This window comes from Moschus berezovskii, chromosome 22 (assembly GCF_049115385.1).
Source record: "Moschus berezovskii isolate FMDL1 chromosome 22, NW_MosBer_1.0, whole genome shotgun sequence".
NCBI classification, from domain to species: Eukaryota; Metazoa; Chordata; class Mammalia; order Artiodactyla; family Moschidae; genus Moschus; species Moschus berezovskii.
In genome coordinates, this window is record NC_142481.1 from 15,509,314 (window position 1) to 15,535,629 (window position 26,316).

Consider the following 26,316-nt stretch of genomic DNA (forward strand, 5'->3'; position numbering starts at 1 on the left):
GGATGTGAGAACAGCTTGTTCCACCGTTTCCGTGCCGGTGGGGGAAGGGGAGCCCGGGTTGAGGATGGAGCCTCAAGGAGGGCGGAGACAGGGAGGGCGTCTGGAACACTCTAGAATTTTTAGGAGGTGTGGAAATAGTTGGTCCACCTCCTTTGGAAAAAGGATATGTACCCGTTTGGGAAAGAGTTTTTTTTTTTTTTCTTTTTTTGCAGGGCGGGGGTCTGGGTTAGAGAAGTGTCAGGTATGAGCTCAGAAATGATAAAGTCCAGCACAGGTAAATGGGGAGGTGGGCCAGAAAGCCCCAGCTGTGGGGCCAGGCCTGTCAAGAAGTAGTGGGATTGCCTCTCGGATCCAGGCGGAGTTGGACCCAGACTTCCCAAAAGAGGCCGGACCATGTGATTCTCACATCAAATTTTGGGATTTGGAAAATAAGTTTGACCCCGATCCCTGGGTCAAACTGCAAAAGGGGTTTCGCCAGGGCTGCTGCAGCTCTGAGGCCAGGGGTTTAGGACCGCTCCCAGCCAGGAGAGCCCCCTAGAGGAGGGTCTGGCCCAGGGCTGAGGTCCCAGGGGATACCAGTATCTTTCCAAGACACCGACACCGCCGGAGCTCCAGGACTGGAAGCAGCAGCTGCTCTTCACTCCAAACCACCAACTAGACGACTGGTAGAGAGAAGATGAGGGCAGGGGGCGGGGGTGGGAGAGGTGGGGGTGCAAATGAGCCAGCGCCTGCCTGGGGCAACAGCCCAGCTCTTGCAGCTCAGAGTTTGAGGACAGAGTTACCAAGCTCAAAATCCAGCTTTCTTTCTGTACCACCTCCAGATTTTAAAAAGCATGAGGCAGGAGCTAGATGGGCCTCAGGGTGAACAGCTGGCTTCTCCCCTGTGGACAGATCCTTCAAAAATAGCAGAAAAGAGAAGAGCTGGACCCTGCCCAGATAAAAGATAGACCACACATTCTTTATTCTCCAAGTCAAGTAGACTTTCCCCACTACACATGCCCAGAAAGGCTCCTTGGAGGTCAAAAGGAAGGGGGTGTCACCTCATAGTAAGTGATGTCAACTCCTACCCATAGGCCTCTCTGCTGGAATCCATCTTGGCTAAGAGATGCTTGGGCACACATGAGAGGATCCTGGGATAAACCAAAGAGGGACTCGGAACCAGGGAATGCAAGATGACCAGCCAGAGGAAACCCTGAAGAAATGCCCCATAAAAGTAATTCAAACTACTAGGAGGGCGTGACTTTCTCTGAGCCCACCCGTGTGTCTAATCCACACGGACTGTACTCTTTTTCCTCCTAATGAACACTTATTTCAGTACTTTCCGTCTCTGTGTGGAAATCCATTTCTACACAGCTGACGGGCCAGGGCCTTCACTGGCCACTGTCTCCAGTGGTCTAGTGGTTAGGACTCAAGCGCTTTCACTGCTGTTGCCTGACCTCAATCTCTGACCAGGAACAGAAATCCTGCTTCAAGCCACTGCAGGTCAAGGCCAGCCAAGATCAAGCTGACTGTTATTTAAAAAAAATATTTTTCTGTCTCAACGCATTTACTTCTGGCTGCACTCGGTCAGTCTTCGTCGCTGCGCTTGGGCTTTCTCTGGTTGTGAAGAGCGGGGTTACTCTCTCGTGGTGTGCAGACTTCTTACCGCGGTGCCTTCTCTTGCTGCAGTGCCTGGTAGTTGAGGCTCCTGGGCTCCAAAGCGCACTCAATAGGTGAGGCGCATGCGCTTTGTTGCTTCGAGGCATGTGGGATGTTCCCGGACCAGGGATTGACCTTGCGTCCCTTGAATCGCAAGGCAGATTCTTAACCACTGGACCACCAGGGAAGCCCGAGGTCTGGGTTTTGGGCCTCCAGTATATGACTTGTGAGGGTAGAACCTCCCTCTAAGAATTTCTTACATTTGAAGGAATCCCCTGGCGGTCCAGGGGTTAGTACTTGGCGCTCTTCACTACGTTTCTTACATTCTGAGTGTTGGATTTCTGTCGCTAGGGTTTTGAGAAAGAGAAGTTGGTGAGAATGGTGCTCCTGTGTTCTTAGAGGTGTGTGTGCAATGGGGGTGATGGTGTTTGGGACAAGAGGGACAGGAGGCTGATGCTGGATCACCCCCTCTTGTCAGGGACTCCGCGGGGCTGCTCAGCTAGTGAACACACAAGCCACTTCTATGAAACATTTATTTCCTTTGAAACCTCCAGAAACATGCCAGAAAATCTTAAGACTGGAATGGGGAGGGGAGATGGGGAGGGAAAGACAACAAAGAATTAAAAAAAAAATCCAGATGAAACAAATCAACATACTGGGTGGGGGGGACACACAAAAAACCCTGCTGCTATCTTCACCAAACTCGAATTAAATAGATGTGCTTTGCAGAGATCCTTAAAAAACAACAGGAAACAAAACCAAAAATCCTAATTTACACGTGTCAATGTACATGATTAGGTCCCCAAGATGATTCAAACGATCTGAAGATAGGAGATGACTTAAAAAAAGAGGGTGGGGGCGGGGCAGGCTCCAGGTTAGGGTCTGAGGAGGAAAGGGGGTGGGGTGGGTGGTCCTGGAAAACCCTTCCAAGAAGGGATCCGGGAAGAGGGGCAGAGACATCACAGTAGTTGGCCAGGGCTGAGGACCCTACGGGCCGCTTCCCCCACCCTTCCTGGGGGAGAGGAGATGGCAGGTCCGAGGGCTCTTCGTGTGGGACTGCAGTGTCGCTTCAGGGGCCAGAGGTTGGTTGCAGGGTGGGGGGCAGGACCAGGGTCCTTTCCTCCTGCTCCTTAAAAGTCTGTGTCCTGTGTGGGCCTCCTCCCCTGAGGTTTCTGGCCCCAGAGAGGTGGTGGTGGGGGTCTCTGGACGTGGGGCTGGGCCGCCTGGTGCTGGCCTCCCAGTTGGAGTGTGCTGCTTGGAGCAGGGTCCCCGGGCCTGCCCAGCTTTTGTCCCTCTGAGCCCCCCACTGAGTCCCAGCCCACTGGGAGCGGGGAACAAGCCTCAATCCTCAGTTTGAGGTTGGGGGAATCCACAGATTGTGTGACCATACAGACTTGTTCTGGCGCAACTCTACATGAAAAAATAAATATATATATATATATATTTTTGTTTTTAAAGGAAAAAAAAAAAGCTCTGTTTCCTGGGTGAACAGCGTAGTACCACACTGGCTCGGCCACCCGGCCAGCTGCCCCTTATTGCCTTTGGAGAACCAGCGTCTCGTGGGGGTGTGCACTGCAGTGTTCCCCGGGGGGGTCCAATGTTGCTGCTGGGGGGCCTGCGAGATGGGCTGGGGGGCGTGTAAAGGGAAAACAGAAGCAGAGAGGAGATGAAGGCTGTTTCTCTCCAGCCCTGACCTGAGGGCTTGGTGGAGGCCCTCCTGGCATCTAGAAGAGGCAAGGGCTGATGGAGGAGGAGAGGTGGGCCGCTGGGCCCTGCCGTGTCAGTAGCTTGAAGGTGGAGGGGCCCAGGCGCCGCGGCCTCTGGCAGTCTGGGGACTGGTCAAAAAGCACTGTGGAAATGGTCCCAGGTGTGCAAATAGTTTCCCCTTCAAAGAAGTTAACTCTGGAATGCTGGCGTTTCCTCCTTCCATCCTGGGATCCCCTCCCCTCACGAAAATAAATGAAACTTTAAGAAAGTGCTCCCGGTTGCTTTTTGGAGGATAGGGTGGGGAGGGGGCAAAGTCCATGCTTTTTGGAGCCAGTGCACTGAGGATGGAGTGCACTGAGGATGGAGCGCCCTGGCCCTGCTTCCACGCCGGTGGGCCAGTTTCTCACCATGATTTTTCATGCAGGGGTCATAGCCCCACCAGCCCAGATACTGTCGGACGTGGTGAGGAAACCTGGTTTGTGAACTCCTGGAGCTGTGGGGTTTGGAGACTCACTCCTGCCCTCCCCTGCTTCCTACAGCTTCCGATGGCTTGGTCCTAGGAAGAGGCTGGGTGGGGAGGGTGAGACAGGCCCCCTGGGGGTGGTGTGGGCATGGGCCCAGCCCCCAGGAACCGGAGAGAGCAGCTCAGAGGGAGGCTGGAGACCACACTGCCCTCTGGGGCTCGAGGACCAAGAGCAGACGGCCAGGGGAGGCCTCCCTCAGGTCCCACTGCTGCCCCAAGCGTCCGTGTCCTTGGAAGGGCGGTGGGGCCTGGGCCGCAGTATCTTGGTCACGCCTGCGACCAGGGGCCAGGCCGAGGGAGAGGAGGGCAGGAGCCCATGCCCGCCTATGCGGCCGGTGGGGGTGGTGGCCTCTCCACCTCAGAGTTCCTTCTTTTCCCTGCAGAAGATCTCCGCGAACTTGCGCAGCTGCTCGCTGGCGGCCTGTGACTCCTCCTGCAGCCGCTGGTTGTTCTGCCTCAGGCTGGCCACCTCTGACTGCAGCACCGCCTTGTCCTGCTTCTCCTGTGGGGCCGGGGCTGGTGTCAGTGGGGCGCACGCTGAATGGCCCCCTGGTAGCCTGTGCTGCCAGGGTTCAAACCCCAGCTCTGCTTCTCAGCAGATGAGTAACCTCAGGCATGTCACCTCATGGGCCTGTTTGACCCACAGAAGGTCAAACTCTTTGGGCCCCAGTTTCCTCAGTTCTAAAAGCGGGGGTGTTGACAGGACTTCCCTGGCGGTCTAGTGGTTAAGACTCCACGTTTCCAAGGTAGGGGGTGCGGGTTCCACCCCTGGTTGGGAAACTAATATCCCACATGCCCCACTACTCGGTCAAAAAAAACAAAACAAGGAAACTGTGAAAGGGGCGGTTGAGAGGTTTCCCTGAGGTCACGCATATTGAGCTCTCAGCACACAGCCTGAAGTGGAGTAACTGCTGACAGTTACTGTGATTACCTCATTCCAGCCCTGCAGCCACCCAAGGGTTGTGGGACGTTGCGACCCCTATTTTCCTGGACCAGGAAAGGAGACCAGATCTCCTCATGCAGTGAGGAGGGGGCTGGGACATGGACGCAGGGCTGCCCTCTCAGGACAGGGGAACATGCTCAGGCAGCGATGTGTGCAGCGTCACACAGCCTCACATGGTGGGGTAGGATTTGAACCCGGGCCCTGGAGATTCCTGTGCTTGAGTCTTCCACATTATACTTGGCCACCTTCTGGCCCTTTACCCAGGAGTATGTAAAACAAGAAGCGAGAGTCTCTTCCACACTTACTTTTCCTCATTCTCCCACACTCTGGAGAAAAGGAACAATCTGGAATGTCACCTTCTAGACAGCCCTCTGACCCACAGCTGGAAGACATTTTTTAAGTGTTACAGTGTTCTAGGAAACAGGTCTGCTGCATGCTGAGCTTTCTCCTTGAGTTACTGGACTTCTTCTGTATGTCAGTGAATATATAGATTTCTGCCATGACTAATTCACAGCAGATTATTCCACGGCATGGCTGTCCTGTCATTTACGTCACTATTCTCCTGTGAACAGACAGCTGCACTGGCTCCAGTTTTTTATGGCCAGCGGTATAGCAGTGAACACCCTTGCTCAAGAGTCTCTTTGTGCCCGTGCTTGGAATCCTACTGGATGAATTCTCACAGTGAAACTGCTGGGTCGACAAGGTACACAATTACGGTTTTGATAAATATGGTCTGACCGCCCTCCAAAAAGGTTGGGCCAACTTATTCTCCTTCTAAGAGTTTCTGGGTGCAATACCAGCCCAGCCCTCCCTATTGTCAAGCTCTTTACTCATGACTACATTTAGAGCTGGGAGGCCTCTCCTAGAACAGACGGGATGGGGGTGGAGATGGGAGCCCCAGCCTTGCTGCCCACCGCCCAGGCATCTGGGAAGTGCCATGTGAGGCAGCTGCCTGGCGGCCTTACCTTCTGGAGGTCCGTGTGCAGCTGTTTCAGCATCACTTCCAGCTGGTACACCTTGCCTGTCAGATCCAGGGGTGGCTCCTCGCTGCAAAGGCAGGGGGCGGGGTCAGGATCTCTGCCTATAGCTGGGAGGAGCCCGGGGTACAGGTCCCTCTTGTCCCTGAGGCTCTGGGGAGTCCTTCTCCTGGCTGGAGTACCAAGGGGTGCCTGCAGGGTGAAGGCCGTGCTCCGCCTGGGGCGGGCTCCTCACCTGGTGGGGCATGGGAGCACCAGGCCTGAAGTGAGCGGCAGTCCTCCCACAGAGGGACCAAGTGTGCGCTTCCAGGAGGAATTCCTCCCACCACCCGGGGCAGCACGGTACAAAGCCCCATCCCTACACCCACCCAGCCAGCACCGAGCAAGCCCTAGCACGGAGCCGGCACTCGGAGTGTGTAAGTGGGCATGCGAGCAGGAGGGCCTGCCTATGGGCACGACTAGTAACCAGACGGATGATGGTAACAGCCCCAGTCCTGAGAGCCCACCCCGTGATGTGTGAAGTCTGAGCGACTCAGGCAGGGACGCTATACCCAGGACCCCAGCCTGTGGCTCCTCCTGAGTGGGTTCCCCCATTCTGGGCCTGCCTGGCCCCTGCAGAGGAAGGGGAAAGCCTCTTTTTGCAGAAGGCTCCTCTGGGCGCGGTGGGAACGCATGCACCCAGGATGGATGAGAAGAGAGGCAGGGTGTCCGCCCAAGAAGTGGGAAGGATTCGCTGCCCACCCCCCATGCCCCCACCACTCTTTCCTCCCTGCTGGTCCTACATCTTGGGGAGCTGCAGTTGCAGGGGGAGGCTGGAGGCAGGTGGGAAGAAGTCAGCAGTTCAGGGCAAAAGGAGTCCAGGAGTTTGCTGGGAAGCCACAGGTCCTGGCATTTCTACACGCACCCTGTTCCCAACCCCACTGCAGCACCCGTCCCGGAACCGCCCAGCTCTGCTGTGACAGTGGGGCCAGTCTTCGGTGGAGGTTGAGCTCAAAAGCCAGGGTGTGAAGTTAAAAACAAGAAGAGTCAAAACTACCCCTGAAAATCGCTTCAACTGCCCATACAGTAGAGTGCACTCCTGGCGCATGCGCCACTCTGCACGGTGAAGTATGCAGCTGAGTGTGAAATGCACTATTTAAATCCACGGACATGCAAGCCTGCCATTTCCATCCTCCCTCCCTCTCTGTGATTCTATTTTCTGCCAAGCTAGTGCGCTCAAACATGCTGCACCGAATGTGAGATGACAAATGGGAGGGGCCTGCCTCCCCGTCCGCCTCCCCGCCCCCGGAAGCCTCGTGAGGACAGGGCTCGGGCCCCAGTCACCGCTGGGGCCCCAGACAGTCCGGCCTGGGGCCTGCCAGGGACGAGGTGAGAGATAACATCAGGGGCACCAGCACGTAATTTAGGGACCTGCAGAGGAGGAGACCCAGGAGCAGACAGGGCAGGCTGGAGGCTGGGAGTGGGGTGGACAGAGCGGGCAGACGTGAGGCAGTGGGCAGGGAAGACTGGGGGTACCGCTTATCGATTTTCAAAGCAGCAGAACAATGATCACTGTGCTGTCTCCACCGAGGAGACAGGGCCTCCATGAGAGGTCAGGACCGACACTGCTCCATCCCCACTGGGCCCCAGCGAGTGGATGAGCCTAAAGTCTGTTAGATGAGGCAGTGGCTGCCCCTCCTGCTACTGCTGAGGGGGTGGGGGGACCTGCAGGGTGGCCTCCTGCCTGGATGGCGGGGTAGGGGAGCCTCACCTCATGGTAGGGGTGGTCCTGGGGGTCGGGGGCCCCCTTTCCAGGCTCAGGTGACTGTGGACAGGACTGTGTGCAGGCGGGATGTCCGGGCTCAGAGCTGGGTCGTTGAGAGAGAAGAGCGAGACGGCTCTTTGCACTGCGGGGGAGAGGGGCGCGGTGGTCAGCTGGGCTCCTGGCTCCTCCTCATACCACCCCTCCCCCCGCAACGGCCAATCCCTTCCTGCAAACCCCCAGGACACTCCCAATCACACCCACGTAGATCACACAGGCATACAGGATGGATTCTTGCCAAAAAACCAAACCAAGTCAGGACACAATATTCCATCCTGTTTCTGAGTAAGCCTCCGGACCCAACGACCAGTTTATACAAAATACAAGGGACAGAGGAAGGAGTCAAGTGCGGTGTGGGCAGGGAACCACCCCAATTCAGCTGAAATGGCCTGGTTTTGTCAATAATGGTGAGGGGGGGAAAATGGCTGGAAGTGGATGGGGTTGACACTGGCTGATGAGGACACAGGGATTCATTATGTCCTAATTCTGAGAATGTCTGTGAAACTTCCAAAGCAAAGAGAGACACCAAACAGAGACTATCAGGTATACAGAAGAGAGAAACAGTCTCATGGGGCTGGTGGTTAAAGCAAAGATGCCCGGGTCCCACCCCCCAGACACGTGACTGGCTCAGGGGGCGGGGCCTGAGCCAGTGCCTGCATTTTCACATGGGACCCTTAGGTGGTCCTTCTATGATGGCAGAAATCGAAAACAGTCTGAATGCATCCCAGGAGTGGCTGGCTGAGTGAGTCCTGGTGGCTCAGACAGTAAAGAGTCTGCCTGCAAAGCAGGAATGAAAGTGAAAGTTGCTCAGTCATGTCCAACTCTTTGCGACCCCACGGACTGTACAGTCCATGGCATTCTCCAGACAAGAATACTGGAGTGGGTAGCCTTTCCCTTCTCCAGGGGATCTTCCCAACCCAGGGATAGAACCCAGGTCTCCGTCATTGCAGGCAGACTCTTTACCAGCTTAGCCACAAGGCAAGTCCAACGCAGGAGACCCCGGTTCAATCCCTGGGTTAGGGAGATCCCCTGGAGAAGGAAATGGCAACCCACTCCAGTATTCTTGCCCGGCGAATCCCAACCTGAGGAGCCTTGCAGCCAACAGTCCATGGGGGTCACAAAGAGTAGGACACGACTGTGTGACTAACACTTTCTCACTAAGTGAGTCCTAGGACAGAACAAACAGAGGAGGGGCTGCGCCTCTCCCAGGGAGGCAAAGGCGGGCTCCTTTATTTCTAACTCCTTGCTCCAAGAACAGCACAGTGAAAACCCAAATGCCCTTCCCCAAGATCCACTCACCATTAACGGTTATGCCACACTTACTTCCTGCATTTGTGCGTATTTCCTTCCCTAACCATTGGGGAAGGGAATGTACCAACATCCTGGTACTTCACCCATGAGTACTTTACGACACATCTCCAGAAAGAAGAGATGATCCTACATATTCCTGACACAACATCGTCCTCAGGCAAGTTGACGCTGACATGCTATTATCATCTAATAGACAACCACCTCGAAATTTCCCCAATTCTCTAAATAATATCCTTTATAGCTGCTGTTTTCTATCTTGGATTCACTACTTATGCTTTTTGAAAATGCTTTTATATAAACAGTTTCAAACAGGCCCCAAAGCAGAGAAAAGAGCATCATGGGTCGTGAACCCATCACCCGTTTCAACACTTTTCAACACACTTCAACATACCTTGGGGTTCCTGCCCTGCAATCTCTTTGGTTTTTAATTCTCCTGATCACTCTTCCTTCAGACTAAAAAAAAAACTTATTTTTGGCTGCGCTGGGTTTTCATTGTTGTGCATGGGCTTTCTCTAGCTGTGGTGAGCAGGGGCTACTCTCTAGTTGCGGTGCAAGGGCTTCTCCTGTTGTGGAGCACAGGCTCTATGCACATGGGCTCAGCAGCTGTGGCTCCCGGGTTCTAGAGCACAGGCTTAGTGTTGTGGTGCATGGCATTTGCCATGTGGCATTTGAGATCATCCTGTACCAGGGATCAAACCCACGTATCCTGCATTGGTAGGTGAATTCTTTACAACTGAGCCAACAAGGAAGTTCCTTCTCCTTTCCTTTTTTAAAACAGCTTATTGCAGGGGACATCCCTGATGGTCCAGTGGTTAAGACTCTCTACTTCCACTGCAAGGGGCATAGGTTCAATCCCTGGTCAGGGAACTAAGAGTCCATATGCTTGGGGCCACTAAGCCCATGAGCCACAATGAGAGAAGCCTGAGTGCTGCAACTTAGCCCTGATGCAACCAAATTAACTAATTAATTAAAAAGAAAGCAAGGGCACAGGCCGAGGGGTCAGGGCCATGGGAAACAGGAGGAGGTGTCTGATCCAGATTAAGGGATATGAGGGAGGGCTTCCTGGAGGAGGGACTACAAAGCTGAGGCCTAAAAGATGAAAAATGAGCCAGAAGAATATATCCTTATCCGTCAGGGTTTCACAGATGAGGAAACCGAGGCTGAGAAAGGTAAAGCTGCTTGCCCAAGGACACATAGGATGGAAATGGCAGAGACAGTCAGTTGTCTTATGGTCTGTTTTCTCTTTCTCAGTAATAATAGGTCCCAAATTTCAGCTGTGCACAGGGCCTCATTCCCCAGCCTGCCCTGTAGCAAGGTGTGGCCATGACACTTAGGCCAATGGGATGTAAGTGCAGAAGGAAGGTGAGGCTATGGAAAACATCCTTCAGTTGGGGGTAGGGTGGGGTGGGTGTCTGTCTCTACCTGCAGGCAGAGCTGGATGTGATGGCCAGAGCTCTAGCAGCCCAACTGTGAGGGTGAGGTCCCCAGGAATGGCAGAGCAGAGGGGGAAGGAGTTTGACCCTAATCAGAAGTGATCACCCCAGCAATTTTTACTGCCCGCCAGCCTGACTGCCCACCCCTGGAATTCTCACTGCATAAAACCTTGTTCATGTCACTGGATTTTCTGCCACTTGTAGCCAAAGTACATCTAAGTACAACTGGGATCACTACACTTCCGTACTAAAATAATAACAGAGAGTACTGTCTGTTGATGGTATGTTCTGTGATGACAGGTTTTATACAGTTTTCACAGATTCCTCCCTGTGGCCCTAGGCAGCGGGTACAGTCTCGTTCCTGTTTTGTAGACAAGCGAGCTGGGGGGGATCAGAGAGATGAAGACATTTGCCCAGGACTGCACAGTGAGCAAGTGACAGAGAGGATGTGAACGTTGCCCTCCTCTGATTCTGGAACCTAAGTGTGTCCCCCTTTAAAGCCTCAAGGCCGTGCTCGCTTTGGCAGCACATACACTAAAACTGGGCCGGCAGAGAGGATTAGCACGGCCCCTGCAGAAGGATGACGTTCAAATTCGTGAAGTGCTCCATATTTTTTAAGCAATTTTCCTCCAATTAAAAAGTAAATTAAAAAGAAAACACTTTTTCTTTCTTAGAAAAAGGCCTAGTTTGACCAAAAAAAAAAAAGAGGTAATGTCGACAGAGAGGGTAAGTGGGCTTCCCAGGTGGCTCTGTGGTAAAAAAAAAACCCATTTGCCAATGCAACAGACATGGGTTTGATCCCTGGGTCGAGAAGATCCCCTGGGGGAGGAACTGTAACCCATTCCAACACTCTTGCCTGGAAAATCCCACGGACAGAGGAGCCTCGTGGACTACAGTCCATGGGGTCACACAGAGTAGGACATGACTGAGCATAGCAGTATACAGATTATAAGTTAAATAAAATATAGTAAGCTAGAAAAAAACAAAAAGCTCCAATGCCCTCTGTGGATCCTTCCAGAACAGAGAAGGGAGTGGGGATCTGGTGGGGTTGAATGGAAGGTGCCTACCTTCATAGGCCTTGGCTGCGTTCACCAGGCTGGACCACTCAAGGCCAGCAGCCGTGTCGGGGAGTGGCATCATCCCCGGGTCCAGACGCCGCAGGGGCCGGTCCCGCCCGTCGGCCAGTGAGAGCTCGGAGGCTGAGATGGTGGCTGGGTGGGGACATGATGGGTGCGAGTGACAGCGTGGGAGAAATAAAGAAATGAACACGTTACTTTACACTTCACATACAATTATGTAACGTTACATAACTGTTACATTGTTACATATAATTAAATGAAAAAATTATATTTATTAGATGATAAATGCCAGGGAAAACAACCAGCAGGGTAAGGGGGTAGGAGTCTTGGATATTTACGTGGGTATGATTTGAAACAGGGCGTCAGGGGAGGCCTCGTGGAGAGGGCCTTTTGTACAAAAACTCAGAAGGCGAGGCTGTTGGGGGGTAGTCAGGGGGTACATCTTGGGAGAAGAGCATTCTGGGCAGATGAACCAACCAGTGGGAAATCAATCCCTGACGCAGGAATGTGCCTGGAGGTTTAAGAAACACAGAGGAGAGCACTCCTCTAGATGTCCAGTGGCTAAGACTCCACGTTTCCACTCCAGGGGGCCCGGATTTGATCCCTTGTCAGGAAACTAAACCCCACATGCCACAACTAAGACCCGGCACAGACAAATTGAAAAAAAAAAAGAGGAGGCTCGCGTGGCTGGGACAGAAGGTGGTGATAGGGCTGGATGGTGCAGGGCCCCTGAGGGCTATGACAAGAACCGTATCACTTCCCCGAGTGAGGTGGAGCCAGAGGAGGGTTCTGAGCTGTCGCAGGTGTCCACTGGGTCCCTCCAGCTTTGTCGGGGTTGGGGGGATCAGGGAGGCTGTGAGGAGGCTCCTGGGACAGTCCAGGAGGGAGATGAAGGCAGACAGGACCCAGTACGGCTGGAGGGACACGGTCCTGGGTCTGCCTGGCAGGTGGGGCCGAAAGCATGCCCTGAGGGTGGATGTGGGTGTGAGACAGAGGGGGCTGCAGGAGGACTTCAGGATCTTGGAGCTGGCACTGAGTCGGGGAGGACCGGGGACGGGATCAGAAGCGAGGCTTCTGGAGGTGTGAGTGAGACGCCCGCACGGAGCCGTGGGTGGGGTGTGGGCCACGCGCAGATGGAGCAGAGGGGAGAGTGCCAGGCTGCAGACAGAACGTGGGGCTTTGGGGTACGACCGGTGTTTAGGGTCACTGTGGGGAGACCTGGTGGGTTCAGGCATGACATGACAGGCAGAGAGTCTCAGGGCGCTGGAGGGGACGGAAGGCACAAGCAGTGTGTCAACGGTGGCATCTGCTGCAGAGACAGAGGGAGTCACCCTGCTGGGCTTAGGCCCTGACTCACTGAGGCCTCACAGACCCTACAGGGGAGGGCACAGGGGGCGACAGTGAAGCACGGAGGTCAGACGGTGACCCCGGCAAGAAAGGCTGGGCCTGCTCCATGTGCCCAGGTTCATCCTCTCGCCGGGCACCACACTGGGTACTACAGCGATCATCTCTCAGCCCCCACTCTCCCAAATTAGCCAGGAGGGAAGAGCTACTATGACCCTGTGTGACGGGGGGGTGACTGGGGCTCAGAGCAGGAAGCTAGCTGCCGTGCACCCTCTCTCTCGCTGGTGGGGGCACCTGATTTTGACACGTGGGGTCTGACGCTGACCCTGCTCTAAGCCCAGCCCCACATGGCGTTGGTCTTGAGAGGCTCCCTGTTCATGTCTTAGTTCAGAGACAAAAACCTGACTGAGGAGAGGTTAGAACGCTCGCACCTGGTGACGGAACACCAACAAACAAATACATCAACAGCTAGTGTGTTTTTCAGTGCTTACTGCATATCAGGCTCTGAGTTTGGTGTTTTCCATGTACTAGCTTGTTTGATTCTCGAATTAACTCAGTGAGGTGGGTGCTTTTTGGTCTACATTCTATAGGCACAGGGAGGTTACAGCTGTGAGGTCAGGACCTGACCACAAACTCGGGCCACCTGGCTCTCAGGATGTGAGGTGCTAGTTGGCGAGTGAATGAACACTCAGGGGAATGGATGAGAAGGCAGGCAGAAGGACGCCCTTGATCCCCACACTCCCGTTTCCAGCTTCCTAGTGTCTCACGGCAGAGCAGGTGAGGATCGCGGGAGCAGCTGCCTCTGCCATGCAAGTCATCTCAGGCGCTTCCTTGTGAGAGGCTCCTTGGCCTTGAGGGCTCTTCATCAGTGGAGCCTGGGCCCGGGCTGACAGCACCTCTTCAGCCCCGACGTGGCTTGGGAAGGGCTCTCGAGCAGGTGTAGAGACGTGGAAAGGCCTGGGGCCCCTGGCCAGATGGGACTCTCAGGTTCAGGACAGGGGAGTCAGATGGGCACAGAGAGGATGTATGTGTGTGTGTGTTTCATGAGAAAGAGGGCCCTGGGCTGTGGTCACTGTAAGGACCCAAACAACCCTGGGCCCTGCTCTTAGGGAGTCTCTAGTCCAGTGGGGGAGACAGACTCATTTCCACATAGCGACCACCGGGAGAGAGTGGGGCTATGATGGGGAAACACAAGGCTGAGACAGCATGATGGGATGGGAGGGAGCTGGGGGCAAGGGGTGCCCAGAGGAGGTGCCTGATTCAGCCTGGTTAGGCAGAGAGGACTTCCTGGAGGAGGCAGCATCTTTGACACGACTAAAAGGATCCGCAGAGCCAGGCAGGCACTCTGTCTGTGATCTCTGTGCACCCTACTCCTGCCCTGGCCCGTCTCTTGCCTTCTCACTGTGTGTCAAATGCCTCCTCGTGCCAGGCCCTGCCTTCGGCACAGACAGGTCAGTGGAGGTGAGAAGCTGATGAAGGAGACACAGAGTGAAGACCAGGGAAGCAAGAGAAACTGCCAGGAAGCTCAGTGTCACCAGGGCAGGGGTACTATGTGCCCCGCACTGCTGGGTGCCCAGAGCCTACAGCAGAGCCTGGCCCAGACCAGGGGTTGGAGAAACAGTGGAATGAAGGCAACGGAGGGGCAGGCCCGGGGCTTGGAGTTTAAGTCGGGAGAGAGGACCCAGCCTGGGGCTTACAGGAGACTCCAGAAAAGAGCCAGATCTGAGCAAAGCCCTAAAGGAGAAGCAGAAGTCAGGTACCAAGCACGGGGGTGGGGGAACAGCATGGCAGGCAGTGGGAACAGTCACTTAGAATACCCTGAGGGGAGAGAGTGTGGGACAGGAGGTTCTCAGGGAGGGTACCGTGAAGCGGAGGCACTGAGGAACGGCCCTAGGGTGGAGCCCCGAAGTATCAGGGCAAGGACTATGGACCCAGATACGAGGTCAATGAGAAGCTGTGGAAGAATTTTAAGGGGGAGACAGAACCCCTCAAAAAAGCCCCTGAGCCTCCTCCATGCCATCCTCCGTGGTGCACGAAAGGGCTCCATCAGACGCTACAGAGCACAGCCACTCAGCTGAAGCCTGGGTGGGCACACCTCTCAAGTCAAGTTTTGTGGTGATCTGATAAAGTAATGACGTACTTTACATACACACATACACCTGGAAAGGTCGGCAGTGGCCCACATTCAACACACCCGTGTTCCTCAAGTAAGCAAGAGATGCTTCACGCCAAGTGGGGTAAAGAAGGGCCATGAACAGCCTTATATCCTGTTCAGGTCGGGCACTGCTAGAGGGGCCTGGCCTGGACTTCTGCCCTGCCTTCCGGTCTCAGAGCCTTTGAGGTTGTGGATAGAGGATCACAGTGCGGACTGAAGGCACAGCTGACCCCAGCCGGCGTGCAACTGTGCACATAGCACTCCCTCCAGTAACTTTTTGCTGATGGTGGTCACACCACTGTATCCCCTCCTGCTGAGAGCTGGCAGGCCTGGAGGAAGTCACGTATGTGAAGACAGGAACCTCTGTGCTCCCAACGCGGGGCTCAGGTTTGATCCCTGGTCAGGGAACTAGAGCCCAAATGCCACAACTAAGAGTTTGCAGGCTGTAACTAAAGATCCTGCATGCTGCAACTAAGACCCGGAGCAGCCAAATACACACACACACACACACACACACACACACAAAATTCACGAGGTAATCTGCTTGATGCTTAAACAGGGAGCTGGAGAAGAGGTGCATATAATGGAAACCCTGATCCTCAGGGCCCTAGTAATGAGCTTCCAGTCTGGAGACACCTCGAGAGACTAATGCCCTCTTTCTGGTCTCAGATGACCTCAATCCTTGGGGGCCCCCATTCCTAGGTGACTGATGCTTGGCCAACAATCCCTTACTCTGAGGGTGACACCCAGTGTGCTGAACCACTGCGGTCCCCGGACGCTCCTGTGTTCCCACCCTCATCTGACTTTGACACTGATGACCCATGGCCTTTGACCTCGAGGTGATCCGCATGCTCATGCCCTCCTGCCCCCTCCACCCGCAACAAGCCTCCAGGCTCCCGGGCTCACATTTCTTCTCGGGGAAGCTGTTGCTGGCAGTGGTGGGGACGGGGCCAGGGCCGCCAGGTGGGTGGGGGTGCTGGTGTTGGCGGCGGGCGGGCAGAGTGCTGGAGGGGAAGGCGCAGGTGCTGGTGAAGAGCACGTCGCTGGGCAGGCCTGGCTCCAGGCCGGCAGGGTTGGCGAAGCTGGGCTCCCGACGCCCACTGCACAGACTCTCATCTGACAGCGTCCGCTGCAGGCTCTTCTGTGGCGACTGCTGCCAGGACAGGGGTGTGGTCATGGCCAGGCCCACGGTCACTGCTCTCGGATGCTTCTTCCCCACCATCTGCAGTCCTGACCCACCCAGCACCCATTTCTGCCCAAAGTACCCCACTTCACCCTGAGGATTCCTCCTCCTCTCTTTGCAGCCCAGCTGGGTCTGGAAGGTAGGGAAGGTGGGGTGACCTCAGCTAGAGCAGGAGACCCAGCTGTTGGTGGGGACCACCTGGGACAGAGCGCTGGCTCCCCCAGAGCTGGTGGGAGGAAACCCTGCAGAGACTGGGGCCACCCAGCTCCCAACAAGAGCGCACCTGCCCAGGTGCCTGGCCCACCAGGGGAGGCAGAGACGAGAGGGACAGAGAACGCCTGCTATTTTGGCCTCCCCTCACCTCTGGGTCACAGGAGCCCAAGTGCCCCCTGAGCACTCCCTCCACTCCTAGTCCTGTGGTCTGGGCAGGCAGGTGCTGCTTCCACCCTGCGCTCGGGGAGAAGGATGTGAGAGCCAGTGAGCACCCACTGGCAGCTGCACATGGTTCAGTGGTGATAAGGCCCCCGTGAGCCTGCCAGGCTGGCTCACACTGTGATCCTACCCCTGACCAACGTGACGTCCTGACTCCTGGCTGCAGGGGCACACACACACCCCAACAGACTGGGGGGTGCCACGGGCAGGAAGAGGCTGGAGTGAGTGCGGGGAGCTGCCCCACCCTGGCCCCGCCCCCCTCTGCTTGTCTGATTGCATGCATGCGAGCATGGGTGTGTGCCTGGCAGGGGCAGCCTCTACGTACACCGGTGTCTCTCTCCTGCTCAGGCGCCAGGTTGTCCATGATGATGAGTTTCTTTAGGTCATCTTCGATGGTGGACTTATAGTTCTTCCGTGGGGAGCGAAGGTCTCGGAGGGAGGCCCTCAACCGCGGCTGCCCAAAGACGTTTTTCGTGCTGCTGTCCACCTGCCTGGAAGGAGGAGGTCACGGTCAGAAGGGTCTCGGGAGGCTCGAGTTGCTTCTCAAAGCCGTCCTGACCCCAGGGAGCCGACCGCCCCTGGATGAGTGACCACGGCTTCTCCACGTCACCCGGTGAAGATGGACAGAGACGAGACCTGGTTTATCCTCTCCACTTGCCCATCCCCCAGATGTATCCTGGAAACCCACTCTGTGCCGTGTGCGCGCTCAGCAGCGGAAATACAGCGGTGAACATGGAGCAGACCCGTCAGAGAGACTGACCGTGAATAAATGAACAGGGAGAGACCCCATAATGCGAAGTGGAGAGAGGTATTCTGAAGAGAAGTAAAGCTGGGTAAAAGGACAGGGGTCGCTGGGGATGGAGGCTGGGTTTTCTTCTCTTCTTTTGGCAGTGCCACATGGCATGGCGATCTTAGCTCCCTGCTCAGGGATCAAACCTGCGACCCCTACACTGGAAGCATGGAGTCTTAACCACTGGACTAACAGGTCAGTCCCAAGGCAGGCTTTTCTAAGGGGATGACATCTGAGCAGAAAGGGAAGAAGGCAGGAATCTGCTGGTAGAAGAGGATGCCAGGGAGAGGGAACAGCTAGTGTTGGGCTGAGACATGCAAACAAGCCTGGTGAGTTTACAGAGGCGTGGGGGGCAAGACGGTGAGGGGGAGAAGGTGAGGCCTGGGAAGGGCTGGGGCAGGTGTTCGGGAACTTATGAGCCACAGTGGGGTCTCAGGATTGCATCTGGAGAGCCTGATCTGGTGAGTGCTTGGTCCTGATTTGTGCTTTAGAAGAGCTGCAGACAGAGACATCACCCTCATGGAAACAAGGAGACAGGAAACTCCGGAGTTGTTCAGGTGGAAAACAGGGGTGTGGCCCAGGGACTCTAGCCACAGAAGAGGGAGGGGGTCCCACAGAGTTAGAATCCCCTGGGGGGACCGGTCCCTTTGGGTCAGGGCTGGGTCACAGAGAGCAGACCTCTGGCCTGGGCACTCCAGGGCCTGGCACCAGATCCCCTCACTTTGCTTTCCATCACGTGGGGTGGGCTCACACGTCACGGGGTGGCTGGGAGGACCTAGAGACGAGGCACAAGGGCTTGGAGCAGCCTCTGACTACTACTATCTCGCTTTTCTACTGGGGCTCCCATTCCCGTTGGGCTTCCCTGGTGGCTCAGTTGGTAAAGAATCCTCCCGCAATGTGGGAGACCTGCATTTGACCTCTGGGTTGGGAACAGCACTTGGAGAAGGGAACGGCTACCCACTCCAGTGTTCTGGCCTGGAGAATTCCATGGACTATATAGTCCACGGGGTTGCAAAGAGTCGGACACGACTGAGCAACTTTCACTCTTGTTCCAGAAGCTGATTTGTGAGCCAGGGTCACTCTGATCACCACACTCTTCTTCAGCATTCCCAAAGCTGACCCAGGGCTCCCTTCCAGAAGACTCTATGATCTAAAAGTCACTGAGGCACAGTCTGGGGTTAAGAGCAGGAACACTGGTGGGCAGACAGGTCTGGGTCTGAGTCTAGACTCTGCCTGTTCCTGCTGTGGGACTCTGGGCAAGTCACACCACCTCTCTGATCCTTGGTTTGCACACAGGGAAAAAACACAGTGACCTTACTACATTTTGGAATTTGCTGCAAACTGCCTGGCCAGCACCCCACAGAGCGGACGCTGGGGAAATGAGAGTTGCTCTTCTAAGCGTTTCTCTGGGGGTGCTGGGCACCCTGAGCTGCACACAGTCCTCTCCTACTGCTCCTTCCCCATTCTGTAGGCACCACAGGCTGTCATCCGAGCTCCCTGGCCTGGGCTGGCTCCTGGGGGTTCTCTGTCCTCCACTCTTGGGACTTCCCCTGCAGTCTCCCCTTGCCTCCTGAGTCTGGCCCAGCCTTTGGGATCAGATCCTACTTTTCCAGCCAACACTGGATCCCTCATCTGAGGTGTTGCCATCCCCCCAGGAAAGAAATAATGACAGCTAACAGAAGCACAGAGCCAGGCGCTATCTACCAGTCTGAGGGCTGCATGTGAGCTAACTTGTGAAATCTACACAGCAGCCCTCCTTGGGAGCCACTGTTAATTGGCATCTCCACTTTACAGGTGGGAAACTGAGCTACAGAGAGGTTAAAGTAACTGTCCACAGTCACACAGCCTGGGAGCAGAGGAGTTAGGATTCCAGTCCAGGCCACCGGACGAAGGGTCCACGGGCATCACGACAGTGCTTGGCTGTCACATTTCTATCAAAGAGATGGTGTATGAAAGATGTATAGTGTGTGAGACATAATCACATTGGGTTTAATGATATGGTTTTATAGGGACTTTCCTGGTGGTCCCATGGTTAAATATCCACCTTCCCATGCAGGGGACGGGGGTTCAATTACTGGTCAGGGAACTACGATTCCCATATGCTGCGGGGCAGCTGAGCCCAGGAACCATAACTAAAGAGAAACACAGGCACCCCAACTAGAGAAGCTAGTCCTTGCCCCGACAAGGATCCCACGTGCCACAACTAAGACCAGACACAGCCAAGTAAATTAATAAATATTTAAAAGAAAGCTTTTATACATTAAAAAAAAAAAATCCTGGAAGAAATTATAAACAATGATTACTTCTGGGAAGTAGGAGTCATGTTAGAAGGTGGAAAAATGAGACTTTCACTTTTCATCTGATACAAACACCCTTCTGAACTGCTTGAATTTATTTTGCTATAATCATGTATTATAACAGAAATAATAATAAAAACTAGTTTAAAAAGAGCTGACACCTAGACTTCATTATTGTGTAACTCAAGAAAGAAAAAGAGAAGTCTTTGAACTCAGGAAGAAATAAGATATCTTGGGCTCCTGAGGGTACTGAAGTCTATGTTTTTTATTTTTTGTCTTATTTTCTCAGCTGCCAGCCTTGGGATTTCAACAAAGGAAGGAAGAGAGGGTGGTTAAGTTTTTTTTTTTTTTTGTTAGGTCGTATTCCTTCTCAAATGAGAATTCCAGGGCTAGGGTAATTCTGAATCCGTCATTATTAGGGAAGCATGCTTTCTGGGCAAATGAAAAGCTTTCTCTCCAAAAGAGAGAAATAGACACAAAGCAAGACAGACACACCACCCCTCAGAGTACATGTTGTTCCCCTGGGAGCTCCAAGGGGCCCCACCCCTGCCGCTTCCCTTTTGATTTTTCCATTTCCCAGAATCCCCTGCACAAGGGGCACTGTCCACAAGGCTCCCCTCTGGGAAGGGTGTAAAATGACCTGCTGAAAATGTGAACTCGTGCACTCTCTCCCCCCTAGGAGTTCTACATCTGGGAGTGTCCCCTTTAAGGTGTCAGGTGTATGGGGACGCTTCATGAAGTCCCGACTAAGGAGGAAACAGCATTGGCTAGTAGTGGCAGGGTGAGGCCCCGCAGGGAGCAACAGTGGCACCCTAGAATAATCCCCTCTAGCTGCTGAAGACAAGAGAACTTGGTCCACATGACATGGGAAGAGGTTTGTCCAGATATGTCATGGGAATAAACAAGTTATTGGGACTTTCCTGGTGGTCCAGTGGCTAAGACTCCACACTCCCAATGCAGGGGGTCCAGGTTCGATCCCTGGTCAGGGAACTAGATCCCACATGTGGCAACTAAGCGTTTGCATGCCACAACTAAAGATCCTGTGTACCACAACTAAGACCTAAAAAAAAGTGGTATGTATGGTGTGAAAGCATTTTTAGGAAACAAAACTCACACACAGCTTATGCTGTGCTGTGCTTAGTCACTCAGTTGTGTCCAACTCTTTGCGACCCCACAGACTGTAGCCTGCCAGGCTCCTCTGTCCATGAAATTCTCCAGGCAAGAATACTAGAGTGGGTTGCCATGCCTTCCTCCAGAGGATCTTCCCAACCCAGAGATCGAACCCAGGTCTCCCGCATTGCAGGTGGAATCTTTACTTTCTGAGCCACCAGGAAAGCCCCACACATAGCTTAGCGTGGTATATTCAAGTTTACCAAACTCTCAGCTCCTAAGACGGATATGTGGGAGGGATTCTCTTTCTAAAAACATTCCTTGCCACAGCCCACCAGGTCCAAAACAATCTGTTCCACCCCTCCTCAGCCCTCATCTCCTCCCATACAGGCTTCCCAAGGTTCCTGAAACACGCCAGAAAAGTTCCTGCCTCAGGGCCTTTGCATCGGCTGTTCTGTCTGCCCAGAGCACCCCCCCCAGCATTCCCCGCAAATGGCAGCTTCTCATCCACCCAGCTTCACTCAGATGTCACCTCCTCAGAGAGGCTTTTCCTGACACTCCACTTGTGGTGGCTCCCTCCCAGCCCAGGTGAGCTACATCACTCTCCTGTGCCACTTCTTCCCTGTGTTCATCTCACAGTGATTTGTCCTGTGCAGCTGTTTTGGGGTCCCACTCCTCCCACCTCACCCACAGTCTGTGTTTATGTCCAGGGTTGGAGACGAGGCCGGCAGGCACACTGACTTAGTTGTTAAACGTGTATCACACAGAACTGACCTTCCTTCCAACCCATCCACCAACCTCCCTACCTATCTCCTTCCTTCCTTCCAACCTCCCTTCCTTTCCCAGAAAGCTTAAATGACTTCCATAAACTAGGAGAAAGTATAGAGGACTTCCCTGGTGGTCCAGTGTTTAAGAATCTGTCTGCCAATGCTGTGGACATGGGTTTGCTCCCTGGACTGGGAAGATCCCACATGCCACAGAGCAACTAAGCCTGTGTACCACAATTACTGAGGCCCACACACTCTCGAGCCCATGCTCTGCACCTGGAGAAAGCCAGTGCTCAGCAATGAAGACCCAGCACAGCCAACAAAAATAAATAAATAAAGGATAGAGATACTTTAAAAAGTCAAGCCAAGAGAACACAACCATTCCTTCCTCGCTCTGTTTGGGTTCATTTGCTGAAACTATCTTCCCAGGTCTCAGGACCCCTAGGACTTGAGTGGGGCTCTCCTGATTCTCCAGCGGGGGGCTGGCTCCCTGGAAGAAATCCTGCTAGAACCTTCTTTCCGACCCTCAGCTCCACATCTGTCCATCCACTGCAAGTTCCACATGGCCTGACACTGTTAGTGGAGAGCTGTGACATGTCTAAAAGGAATAAAATATGATGAAATTCAGTTTGGAGAGTCAAACTCATCATTTTTGTCCTCATTCTCTTTCTTCTGGGAGGATTTCCTAATGTATTGTCTACACTGAAAATTCTAAGCAATAATTTAAGACGGCATTAATTCCAGGTTAAAAGAAAAAAAACTGGGTTTGTGCATCTCTGATCTTTTTCCTTCTTCTCAAGATCTCTGGTCTTTATAAATGTTTAAATCTAATGACCTCTGAGGATAAAATGGACTCGACTCTGATTGTTAAAAAGAATGAGATCACCTTCTGTGTTCTATCTAATATGGAACTGTCGCCAACCTGAGAAAAGAGCAAGTGAAAGACGCTGGAGCACAGACAGGAGGTGACCCCATGGATTAAAAAAAAGGCGGGGGGGGCGGGAAGGAAACACACACTCACGTGTGCTCAGTCATGTTCAGAACATTTCTGTAAGGATTGACAAGAAAGGAAACAATGGTTGCTCTGGGGAGGGGAGCTAGATGGCTAGGGGCCAGGGAAGGGAGAGAGGCCTGGTTTTCACGGCTCACCCTTCTGAACTAGTTTGGTTTTTATCCTCTGCATGTTTTACCATCTAACACACAAATGAAGAAAACACCCAGAAGGAGGTACTCTCTCTCAAAGTTCTGACTGACAGCCTTGGACAGAGTCCCTAATTTGCCCGTGCTGTCTGAACTTGTATTTGCCACGCTGGGGAATTAAACCACTCACGTTAGAAAAGAAAGAGGGAGACAGAAAAGTGACAAAGAAGGCCCTGCAGTTAGGAGCGGGACAACAGCAACTTCTTTTTCTCGTGATGGCCGGGCCAGGAGTGGAAAGCGACCAAAGGCTCTGACTTGGCTGGGCCTGATCCCAGATGACTGGGAGCTCTGGCCTCCAACCCGGGCAGCTCCCTCGGGGCTGGGTTAATTAAGCTAATTAGCACCACTGTCGGTTGGCCTGCCTGAGCTGGAGGTTCTGCCAGCCTAGTTGGCGAGGACACTCATCGAGTCTGAGCCTTGGGCAGCAGGCCGATTTTCCTGGAAGGCTGGCTGGGAGAGGCGGGTGGGGGTCGACCCTGCCGTGGGGTGGGGATGCTGCTGCTTATGTGGCTATGCTGAGCTGAACCCCCAGGGCCCCTAAACTCGAGGAAGGAGGGCGCCTGCAGGCCAGGTGTCAACTGCTAGATGCCAGTGCCAACACTAAGCGGCCCTTCCCGAGGCCTCGCTGATTCCTTCTGCCACCTCGGGGAGGGAGGCACCCCGTCCTCCCCTTTAGAGGCTGGGGACCGAGGCACGGTGAATGGAGGATGCTTGGAGGCCACATCTGCCAGGTGCTCTGAGCCGCCTGAGATTTGCTCTTGATGAACGAACGCAGTGCTCAGTGTGCCTGGGACGTAGTGACAGTGGCTCTGGGGGTGTGGGACCCCAATCTGGGGCTGGGGTGTCTCACAGGGCTACTTTCCTTCCCCATGGCAATCACTTCCATCACCTTGCTTTACCAGCAAGAGCATTAACACTCTGAGAGCTTCTGACACAGTGACCACAGAGTTGGGTCCTGGGCTTGACTTGGGGGACTGCTCCTGATTGCAGTGGCAGTAACAGCAGCTGCAGCAAAGCTCATCCCCTGAGAACTCACTCTCTCTCAGGCTCCAGGCTACTCATTTTTTTTTTTCCACTTTTTGGCGATTCCATGCAGTATATGGGACCTTAGTTCCCCGAACAGGGATTGAACCCATGCCCCCTGCAATTGAAGTGGGAGTCCTCACCACTGGACCACCAGGGAAGTCCCAAGACTGCCCTTCTTATGGATGAGGACATTTGGAGCCTGGGTCCTCAGATGTGACCTGGGGAATCACCCGCCACAACCACTGCTCCACCTTAAGCAATAAGCAGGCTATTCCCTAGGGCATGCCTCCTCCTCACCAGGCCCTGTCTGCAGGGACCAGGGCCGGCAGGGCTGCCACACGTTAGCCTTTCAGTCGGGCTGAGACCAGCCTGGCGGGAAGGAGGTGCCCTGGATGGCTGAGGAAGGGGGGCTGATGGCCACAGATTCTGTCTCCTGCTCCGTGGGGCCCCAGCCTGGCCACCCTGGTCACCCCCTCTCCTGCTCAGCCCTGTGCAGCTCAACCTTAGTGCTGGGGTCCTCATGGGGTTACCTCAGGAAGTCCTCACAGCCAGGAGGTGGGGAGGATATCATACCAGTTTAAAGAGAGAAAAACTGAGTGAGGGAGGGGTGAGCAGCCAGTGAGGGAGTCCTTCCCGACCCCCACACTGTGCTGATCTCATGGTCGGGAGAAGGCAGGCTGGTGAGTTCACCGTCCTGCGACAAAGCAGTCAAAATGGGGCTGTTAGGCCCTCTCCTGAGGCAGAGCTGCAGGGCTGACTGGGGCCTGCAGCAGAGGGGCTGGATGTGGGTAGGGCAGCGAGGGGCCTTCCACCTCAGTGCCCTGAGTCCCCTCAGGGTACAGCTCCTCCATCCTTCACCAGCTCACTCCGCTTTTCATGCAATGGAGCATGCGCCCCAAAACAGGCTACTGTTTCCTCCGAGAAGTCAGTAGTCCTCAGAAGGTGTGAGTCCCAGCCTTGGATGCGAGCCTTGCCTGAGTCTTTCCCATGATGAGATGCCCTGCCAATTCTCTTTCTAGGTATGAATCCCAGCTCTGCCACTTCCAGTTGGGTGACCCAGGCTATGCCCTTCTAACTGTGCACCAGTTTCTTCCTCTAGAAATAGGGTCCCCAGGAGGACCTGTGGGGTCTGTAAAGCCCCATCCACACAGCCTGGATGAAAGACAGCACCCCATTTATAGCCCCCTGGGGATGTGTTAAGAGGCCCCTGACCAGAAACAATGAGAAAGGAGGCAGATCTGGTGATTACTCCTTTGGGGACACACTCATATTAGGGGTGACCTATGGGACTTCCCTGGTGGTCCAGTGGCTAAGACTGAGCTACCAATGCAGAAGGCCTGGGTTCAATCCTTGGTCAGGGAACTAAGGTCCCACATGTGGCAATTAAAGATTCTGCATGCACAATAAAGTCAAAGGTTCTGTGTTCTGCCATTAAGGCCCAGGGTAGCCAAATAAGCAAATAAATACCTGGAAAATGGGTTACAGAGTCCTACACCTCACTGTTCGTAGCGAAGGTTAAATGAGTTAAAAAAGGTAAAGGGTTTATGACAATACTTGGCAGGGGTGTGTGTGTGTACTTAGTCGCTCAGTCATGTCTGACTCTTTTGGACCCCATGGACTGTAGCCCACCAGGCTCCTCTGTCCATGGGGATTCTCCAGGCAAGAACACTGGAGAGTGTTGCCATTTCCTCCTCCAGGGGATCTCCCTGGCCCAGGGATTGAACCTGCGTCTCTTGCACTGGCAGACAGATTCTTTACCACTGCACCACTGGGGAAGCCCACTTGGCAGGGGAGGTATTAGTAAAAGTAGGTAAATAAGTTATGCAGATGCGTTCTCATGCCTTGGGATAAAATTTCAGCAACAGAATTATACATAGATTAAAAAAAAAACACATGTTTAGCCTCAAATACTTTAGCTGGAAGTAAAGACAATGCTTTCTGGAAAACTAGGTTAGGTGACTCAGAAGTGTCTCTAACGATGACAAAGACATTTCCAAAATGCTCGGGGAGAATCTGAATAAAGCAGGTTACTTAAAAGCATGTGGACAAAAGCATTAATTCTAAGTTAACATACTACTTAAAGCACGTGATTTAAAAAATGTATCTGTAACCAAATTATTAAATACAAGAAACCACGAAACTATTCTGTGTCCCCCAGTATTTTATATATTTAGTTTACATATTTTTACGCAATGCACGTACTTGCATAAAAAGCTTTCTTTGGATCTTATGGTGGGAAAAGGGGGGCTGCTGTTTGTTTTTGAATGTCACCTATTCAGGTATATTTTTTTTTCAGCCAGGCCATGGTGGCATGTAGGATCTTAGTTCCCTGACCAGGGATCAAACCTGTGCCCCTGCAGTGGAAGCGTGGAGTCCTAACCACTGTACCACCAGGGAAGTCTGCCAGGTATATTTTCTGAGCGCCTACTACTTACCTTGTCCTGGATGGGGCTCAGGTGGGTCTGCTGTCCCAGTACCCTTAGTCCAACGGGTTGACAGGGAAGAACTGAATCTCTAGCAAATGACTGTGTGATATACTCTGGATAGAGGCCAAGCAGGGGGAAAAGTGTGGGGTCCATAGGACGGATGAGCCAGGTGTG

General features: G+C 53.8%; 1 protein-coding gene and 1 non-coding gene across 13 annotated transcripts in view; one reads left to right on the top strand and one right to left on the bottom strand.

The window, feature by feature from the left end:
* Window positions 1-2,157: 2,157 nt before the first annotated feature.
* The window catches only part of SIPA1L3 (signal induced proliferation associated 1 like 3), a 260,357-nt gene continuing 236,198 nt past the window's right edge, over window positions 2,158-26,316 (bottom strand). For 11 of the 12 annotated variants that reach the window (XM_055412268.2, XM_055412270.2, XM_055412262.2 and 8 more), the window contains 6 exons: window positions 16,852-17,017; window positions 15,818-16,064; window positions 11,401-11,544; window positions 7,539-7,674; window positions 5,777-5,858; window positions 2,158-4,370 (listed from right to left, as the gene is read on the bottom strand). In XM_055412268.2, the coding sequence (XP_055268243.2) occupies window positions 4,227-4,370; window positions 5,777-5,858; window positions 7,539-7,674; window positions 11,401-11,544; window positions 15,818-16,064; window positions 16,852-17,017 (919 nt within the window). In that variant the 3' untranslated portion in view covers window positions 2,158-4,226. The remainder of the gene's footprint in view (window positions 4,371-5,776; window positions 5,859-7,538; window positions 7,675-11,400; window positions 11,545-15,817; window positions 16,065-16,851; window positions 17,018-26,316) is intronic. The other variant, XM_055412273.2, reaches the window with a different exon arrangement.
* Window positions 10,844-10,948, top strand: LOC129547411 (U6 spliceosomal RNA). The gene has a single exon (XR_008684084.1). It is a non-coding gene; the product is annotated as a U6 spliceosomal RNA (small nuclear RNA).